Source organism: Coregonus lavaretus, assembly GCF_964263955.1.
Source record: "Coregonus lavaretus genome assembly, contig: HAP1_SCAFFOLD_1183, whole genome shotgun sequence".
Classification (NCBI taxonomy): Eukaryota; Metazoa; Chordata; class Actinopteri; order Salmoniformes; family Salmonidae; genus Coregonus; species Coregonus lavaretus.
The window spans coordinates 20,001-28,582 of record NW_028162416.1 but is presented as its reverse complement, the minus strand read 5'-3'; the positions used below and the strand labels follow the sequence as shown (position 1 = coordinate 28,582).

Below are 8,582 nucleotides of genomic sequence, written 5' to 3'. Positions count from 1 at the left end.
TTGGGTTTGTTTTCTAATTCTTTGTGGGTCTGTGTAATCTGAGGGAACTATGTATCTCTAATATGGTCATACATTTGGCAGGAGGTTAGGAAGTGCAGCTGAGTTTCCACCTCATTTTGTGGGCAGTGTGCACATAGCTTGTCTTCTCTTGAGAGCCAGGTCTGCCTACATGCTCACTGAGTCTGTACATAGTCAAAGCTTCTCTCTACTCTCTACTCTCTCTCTCTCTCTCTCTCTCTCTCTCTCTCTCTCTCTCTCTCTCTCTCTCTCTCTCTCTCTCTCTCTCTCTCTCTCACACACTCACACTCACACTCACACTCACACACACACACTCTCTCTCAGAGAGAGTTTACAGGGCAGCTTACAGGGCAGCTCACAGGGCACCTTACAGGGCAGCTTACAGGGCAGCTCACAGGGCAGCTCACAGGGCAGTTCACAGGGCAGCTCACATGGCAGCTTACAGTGCAGCTCACAGAGAAGCTCACAGGGCAGAATACAGGGCAGTTTACAGGGCAGTTTACAGGGCAATTTACTGGGCAGCTACAGGGCAGTTTACAGGGCAATTTACTGGGCAGCTACAGGGCAGTTCACAGGGCAGTTCACAGGGCAGTTTACAGGGCAGCTACAGGGCAGTTTACAGGGCAGCTTTCTTGTCTTTCAAAAGTGGTATGCTATCCCTATCTACTGACTACTGATGTACACTGCATACATGCTGTTACTGTAGGAGGTGACTTTTCAGGAAATGGGATTTCCCTGAAGTCACTTGACTTGGACTTGTTATTGCATTCATTCATTGAGTTGGGCAGGGCACAGGTAGGACACAGTGTGCTTGTACAAGAATGAACCAGACAATGAAATGGTGTCTTTTCAGATAATTTACTCTCATTCAAACTCACAAACTCCTTTTCTATGTCACGCACACACACAAAGACACACACACACACACACACACACTACCCACCCCCTCCCCTCACACAACCCTTCTGATGTTCAGATGAAAGTTACACAATAACTGCTCTTCACAATAGCAATCAGAGTAGGTACCCCTTACCCATGAGGTTAATGGAACATGATATATCCCATCAAACACCAATGATTGATGAAATACATGTCATATTACACCAACCACAACACTAGTTAATGAGGCAGTCTCTCACTTTTTATTTGAAATAACAATTTCTCTATGGGTTTAGGTGACTGTATATTTGTGTGTGTGTGTGTGTGCAGTGGTGTAAAGTACTTAAGTAAAAATACTTTAAAGTACTACTTTATTCGTTTTGGGGGGTATCTGTACTTTACTATTTATATTTTTGACAACTTTTACTTTTACTTCAATACATTCCTAAAGAACATTATGTACTGTTTACTCCATACATTTTCCCTGACACCCAAAAGTACTCATTACATTTGAATGCTTAGCAGGACAGGAAAATGGCCCAATCACACACTTATCAAGAGAACATCCCTGATCATCCCTTCTGTCTCTGATCTGGTGGACTCACTAAACACACATGCTTAGTTTGTAAATTATGTCTGAGTGTTGGAGTGTGCCCCCTGGCTATCGGTAAATAAAAATAAAAAAGTATTGCCAACAGGAATTTGAAAGGATTTTTACTTTTACTTTTACTTTTGATACTTAAGTATATTTAAAACCAAATACTTTTAGACTTTTACTCAAGTAGTATTTCACTTTTACTTGAGTCATTTTCTATTAAGGTATCTTTACTTTTACTCAAATTTAACAATTGGGTACTTTGCCCACCATTGCGTACTTTGCCCACCATTGCGTGTGTGTGTGCGTGCGTGTGTGGGTGTGTTACTGTGTTGGTGCATGCTGGTACATTCCTGTCTAGGTAGAATGCATTGCCCGAGGCCTCTCGATCAAGCTAAGACACGCAAAGAGAAAGTGGCTGTGCTCTTCTTGACTTGACTTAAAGGCACTCTTTTTTTATGAACGGACGCCATAAGTTTGGACACACAGGGAAAATACAGTATGATAATATTTTTAAAACTGTAATTGCATTTCATAGCTGACAATCAACAGACAATTTATCTGTATAATCATGTCATAAAAACATGAAGGAATACTGTGCGAATAGAAATCCATAGCAAGACAATTACATAATGTTTCACAATAATAATAGCCCTGTAGAAATCGCAGACCTGTGAATTCATACTCAGACAACAATAGGTTTATAGGTTTAGTTATTTAGCCATGCTGTGTAAAGACGGATAATTACTAAAGCAACATCGAACAGTTGCTGGAATGGGCGTGGAGTTGTAACATCTCGCTTCAACGGGCAACAGAAGGAAACGGGTGGCAAGTGTCAAACCAACCACGTTCTGGAAGTTGGTATCTGTAACTAGGAAGTACAAAACTGGACAACACAGCACGCGTGTGGCAGAACTAGAATGAGATGATACCTGAGATTTCCGCTCACCTGTTTTGAACCTCAGGTAAGTTCAAAGCCGACGGACTCAAGCGCGTAGGCTACTATTGGGTAACCGCACTGACTTGTTTTGTTGTTGTGACAGTCCAGAACGTGGTAAACTCGCGACATATGGTGAGGTTAAAAACGTATTCGTCATAACAATGCAGACTTGTTGTGAAACACATCGGAGGAAAACAAGTATTTCATATATTTTAGAATCGTGGATACATGAATAAATAGATAAGTGTGAATATTGCGCATTTATGCGCTTCTTATGTTAATGTTACAAACCTGATCTTTTCGAAAGTAGGCCTACAACGTTTTCTTAGAATTATGTTTGACAGTTGACGCACCGTTGTGTATCCTCTTTAAGGTAAAAAAGACTTACATACTGATAGAGGCTTTTATTCGTTGTAGTGCTTAGGCTACAAGTGATGGACTGTCTGTTGTCCCCACTGATCACTCACTCTGTCAGACGGATGTCTGGTACCGCAGCTATGACTATGCGTTCAGAGTAGGCAGGCCTTCGGTTACAAATGCTCTCCTTTATCTAAAGGCAGAGGAGGTTGATTACAAAAAGTGTTAACTGTCTGAGTAGCCCACATCAGCTATGAGACATCTGGATGACAATCAGTAGATTGGTTTAAGATTAAACAGCGCTTGTAGTAGGAAACAAGTGGATGTTAATCAGCTTCTAACTGGCTCATAAATAGCTTATATGAAGACGTGCCTCATCACAATCTCTACAAATCAGTTGTACGTTTTGGATATAAATACCTGTATGTATATGCTTTTTTTAATGGGGGTTTTAGGATGGTAGGTCATTCCTAACACGGAAGTATTCTTATCACGGAGGCGAATGGAAATGTGAAGTTGGACTTTGTTCTTGGCTGAATGCTGTCAAGACATGTGAGGCATGTGTGAGTGTGTTAGTCATTGTAGGACCAGCCTGTGGGAAGGATGGGCTCTACCTGGCTGTGACACACACACACACACACACACACACACACACACACACACACACACACACACACACACACACACTTTGCATTCCTGTCTTAAACATACTGAGCTCACACTGTGTGTGTGTGTGTGTTAGAGAGCTCATATCCCTATACATGATGCTGATTCACTTAGTATTTTGTTTGCTGTTTGTCTTTGAGCATGTTTGTCTCATTGTCCCAGCTGACATTCGAAACCTCACTCTTCATTCTATAGCGTTCTCTGTCCTCTCTCAATTTCTCTGCTGTCACGTAGGTTGATACATTGCCATGTTTTCATTTATAAAGCCCTTTTGCAAAATGTCCCACTGTACCTTACAGCTTTACTAAACTTTATGAGTTACCACATCCGGTCTCAGGGATGACTAACTCTGGAAATTCCTTTGGTCTCTACTGAGTTAGGTAAATCAGCTTTTAGTTTTGTTGTGCTTTTAGTTTTCTTCAAAATGTTCTGAAATGTGATGTTCTGGTGCCTCTAGGGCAATTCAGAAAGCTGATTGAGGACCTTATTACTGATGAATGTGTTTGTTTTTTATGACTGTGTTTTTCTTTCTGATTGTATTTATATTTTGATGTGTATTTTCTGTAATTTATGTAATTCAGGGCTCATCTGTAAAATAGACCTTGGACTCAGTATGACTCCCTGATCAAATAAAGGACCTTGGTCTCAGTATGACTCCCTGATAAAATAAAGGACCTTGGTCTCAGTATGACTCCCTGATAAAATATAGGACCTTGGTCTCAGTATGACTCCCTGATAAAATAAAGGACCTTGGTCTCAGTATGACTCCCTGATCAAATAAAGGACCTTGGTCTCAGTATGACTCCCTGATCAAATAAAGGACCTTGGTCTCAGTATGACTCCCTGATCAAATAAAGGACATTGGTCTCAGTATGACTCCCTGATAAAATCAAGGTTAAATAAAAATTCTCACTGATTTTCTTATTTTTAGCCAGACAGGGCATAGTATTGGATCAAGGCTTTGTGAGTCCATTCCATTCTAAGGTTTGCAGATTGGGTGGTGTGTGTGTGTGAGTGAGTGAGGGGGTGGATGGTGGTAACCAGGGAGGGACTGCAGACTGAGGCAGGTCAGGTCAGGGGTGTGTGTGAGTGTGTTGGAGTGTGTGAGTGAGGGTGTGTGTGTGTGTGGTACAGTCAGTAAGAACTGGCCCCTTGCCAATACAGGTCCCTGCATGTTAAGTGAATAATACACAGAGCTATATCGCTTTATACGCAGCAAGATAAATCACTAGAGAAATCACCTTTCACCTCTTAAATGACCCTCTCCTTTACACTCCGTGGGCCGAATCTGTTCTTCACACGTGAATGTAACTTGACGTAAGCGCAACATCAACGCAATGCTTCATGTCAACGTTTGGAGTTGGGATTGTTGTTAAACGTCAGTTTCTCTTCATCTTTGATGATCTCTTGAAAGGAAACAAACAAACTAGCAAGCGAGCATGCATACACCCACACGTAGCCCTTTACACTCGTACCCGTTGGAAATGGCAGATTTGGACACTGATAAAACACCTAAATTGGAACACACTGGCTGTACAGTAACATGCTATACAAGACGTCAGACCTCAGGGTCTCTGCTTCACAGCTCTGTAGGGGGTTTTGACTGACAGCCGTTCTGAACTTCAGCACAACAAGTTGTCCCCAATCTCTCCTGCTGATTGGGCAACTTTAGAAAAATGTTTGTTGTCTGAGTGAGGGGAAATGCTGTACATTAAGAGGACTCAATGTATTTTGAAAGATGATACGTTGATTATAATAAATACCAGTTTGATGTCACACAAGCAAGCCAAACACCCGTGAGTCCAAATGTGCACTTCACAATTTACGAATGATAAAACTCATGTCATATACAGTGTCAACGTTCATGAAAGCTATGTTTGATGTACAGTTTCAAGATGACATGGCGTTATACCCTGGGTCGTCCTGAACAGAATGAGCCTGTTTGTTGTATTGTGAAGAAAATTTGCCGCGGAACACGCATCTGAGTGCGCTCATGACTCCATTCTATGCGCACCAACTGCGGCCATGATGAGTTCAGATCTTTCTGTGGCCCTCACCCCAATCAAAAGTTGCCCATCCCTGATTTAGCTAGTGATGTTGGCAATAGAACAAGCTTTTCACCCCTGACCCAGATTGCAATTTATAACGGACCTTTTTTTTGGATTGCGTAAACAACAATAGTAATTGTGTGATGTCGGGGATCCAGGGCTGTGTTCCAAACAAAATAACTACAAGTGTGCTTGCTCTAGTTCCTCAACGGCCCAGCTAGGAGAGCTCAAAAAAAGCTCCTTATAGTTGAAGACTGTTCTTTGTGTCATAAAAGTGCATTGAAATTACTTACGAACTGTGCACACTTTGGAGAGGTGTATGGCCACTTGGAGACACCAGTTAGTCCTCTCACTCAAACCCTTGTCATTGTGTTTGTCTTATGTTGCACCTACCCCACATTTTCCAGGAATATTCATTTCATGTTACTGAATGTATCCAGAATATTTTCAGATTTCGTGATCAATACATTTGGAGAAAAGTACAGTAAATGTAAAATGCACATAAATTCAACAGTGTAATGTTTGGATTCAGTCTTGTCAGGTGAACTGTTGTGTCCTCACCTTTTTAGTCTAATAATTTTCCCATGATCTCCAGACTGTTCCCTTTTTATTGCTACCATGGTTATGCATATGCTTTCTATATTCCTTCTGTAAGAAACTTTTCAATTTAGCCCTATCCATATAGGCCGATTCCCACAAGTGTAATGGGTTAAAGAAGAAGAGGTCTCAGTCGAAAGCAGAAGCGTTCTGGTATAGCCTCAGTGGTTGTTATCTTCAAAGCAGAAAAGTGGTCATACCACATATAGATGAGGTTACTGTTGTTCCTCAGTGTTCATGCACGCTTCTCTCTTTGACGTAGTCACTTTAACTCTACTCACGTACATATGACCTCAATTACCTCGACTAACCGGTGCCCCCGCACATTGACTCTGTACCCGCACATTGACTCTGTACCGGTACCCCCTGTATATAGCCTCCCTACTGTTATTTTATTTTATATTTTCTACTTTCTACTATTTTTCATTTAACATTATTATTATTTTTTTAATCTTAAACTGCATTGTTGGTTAAGGGCTTGTAAGTAAGCATTTCACTGTAAGGTCTACACCTGTTGTATTCGGCGCATGTGGCATTTTTGTTGTTGATTGGATTTGATTTGACTTATCATTAACACCACCATACAGGGATTCCAATAATAGTCAGGTATTGGTCTGATGCTGCTGTATAAGAAATAACACTGCACGTGTCAGGGTCATATTCATTAGGTGCCAAACGTAAGAAAACAGACTGAAACAGGACTCAACAAATACACATTTTTTTGTTTTCTGTTGCAGAACTTTTTGAACCGTTTTCCGTTGCATGCTTGTTATAGCGTAAGGCTGAAGTGCTAGTCAGAACCGACCCTGTAAACCAACTGACTTATGGGGCGGCGGGTAGCTTAGTGGTTTAGAGCGTTGTGCCAGTAACCGAAAGGTCGCTGGTTCTAATCCCCGAGCCGACTAGGTGAATAATCTGTCGATGTGCCCTTGAGCAAGGCACTTAACCCTAATTGCTCCTGTAAGTTGCTCTGGATAAGAGCGTCTGCTAAATTACTAAAATGTAAAATGTATAAATGTAATGAATATTGCTGCAGAGCCTTGAAGTGTGACCTAGAAGTTGGCACTGTTGGGCCTTGTGGGTATTGAGTTGGTGTTATTAGAGTTAGGTGAAGTTTGTTTACAGGAAGTGTTTATAGTACATGTTGTTATGGGGGTGGGAAGGCTTTTTGCAGTGGAGGACCAGACACTATGGACTAAAAAATGACAACAGAGTGAGGTTAGTTCTTATTTCAAAGGTGGATAGAATAGGACATGTCAAGATGCAGGGTCAATGAGACCTTAGAGAAAATTTGCTATTTCTATTTCCTGCTGAAAATTGACTGAAGATGGACTGGCTTGTTCAACAATAATGCATATTATTTATAGCTTTGACATTTGAGGTGTTAGGTTAACACTGTGGTGGGGAAAGCACAGGGGCACATTAGCTTCCAGTTCTTCTAGCTCATCTAGTGAGTGCACAGTGCAGGATTCTAACGTTCTTATGTAAAAATGTCAGCTTTTAATGGAAATGCATTGAAAAGTGGATTTGAAGGAAACATCATGATTTTTTTTTTTTGGGATGATAGATGCACAGATACATTCGCTTCCAACTGTCAGAGGCATAATACCTTCTTAATTGTATCCCTCTGTTTCTGTCCTCAGCAAAACCACCAAACCTTCCCCTACCCAACACTTTCACCAATGCTGATCTGCGTTAGATCCATCATCAACCCTTCTCTGGTGTGGTAGCTTTCTGGACTGAATCTAGACCACCACCAGACACCCACCATGTCGGATCCCACGGACCCCAGAGAGGAGATCCTAGACTGGCTGACCAGCCTGCATCTGCCCCAGTACGCTGACGGCTTTCAAATGGCGGGCTTCCAGTGCCTGAAAGACTGCAGGGGGCTCACTGAAGATCGCCTCCTGGAGCTCCGAGTGTTCCCTACAGGCCACCGTAGACGGATCCTACGTAGTTTGGAAGTCCTAGGAGTGGCGGTGGAAGAGCAGGGGGATGAGGAAGGGGAAAAGGAGGGGGAAAGGAGGGGGCGGGGCCAAAGAATGCCCCTCCTCAAACCCAGACACATCTTCATGACAAATAAGAAAAGGGTGACTTCCTGCCAGCCTAGTGCGAGGGTAGAGCAGGCAAGACGGGAGGGGAGGCAGACCCTACCCCCTGGGGCTGGCTTAGGGATCGAAGAGACAGAAGAGGAGGAAGACACTAACAATTCTATAAAGAGGTTCCTGAGACCACCTCGGCCGACACCGCGTGACCCGCGTAACATACGCACCACCTCCTCAGCTTCGACCTCCACATCTGGTAGCTCTGGAGAGGTGCCCTCTGATTGGGAGATCTCCTCTGAGGAGCCCTCCCCTTCCTCTACAGACCTCTCCCCCGGGCCTGACCACATCCTCTCTGGGAAAGACCAAGAGGCTTTCCAGGGGGAGATGGTGGCTAATGTGATCTATGAGAAGGGCCCCAGCTTTAAGACACCAGCCAA

The 8,582-nt window shown here is 42.7% G+C and overlaps 1 protein-coding gene across 1 annotated transcript in view; it reads left to right on the top strand.

Moving 5' to 3' along the window:
* Nucleotides 1–1,960: 1,960 nt before the first annotated feature.
* LOC311119285 (arf-GAP with Rho-GAP domain, ANK repeat and PH domain-containing protein 2-like) overlaps nucleotides 1,961–8,582 on the top strand; it is a gene marked incomplete at its 3' end in the record, with an annotated part of 26,512 nt that continues 19,890 nt past the window's right edge. Inside the window, exons 1-2 of the mRNA XM_084194004.1 lie at nucleotides 1,961–2,457; nucleotides 7,744–8,582. The exon at nucleotides 7,744–8,582 is cut by the window's right edge and continues 87 nt beyond it. Of these exons, the coding sequence (XP_084050130.1) occupies nucleotides 7,870–8,582 (713 nt within the window). The remainder of the gene's footprint in view (nucleotides 2,458–7,743) is intronic.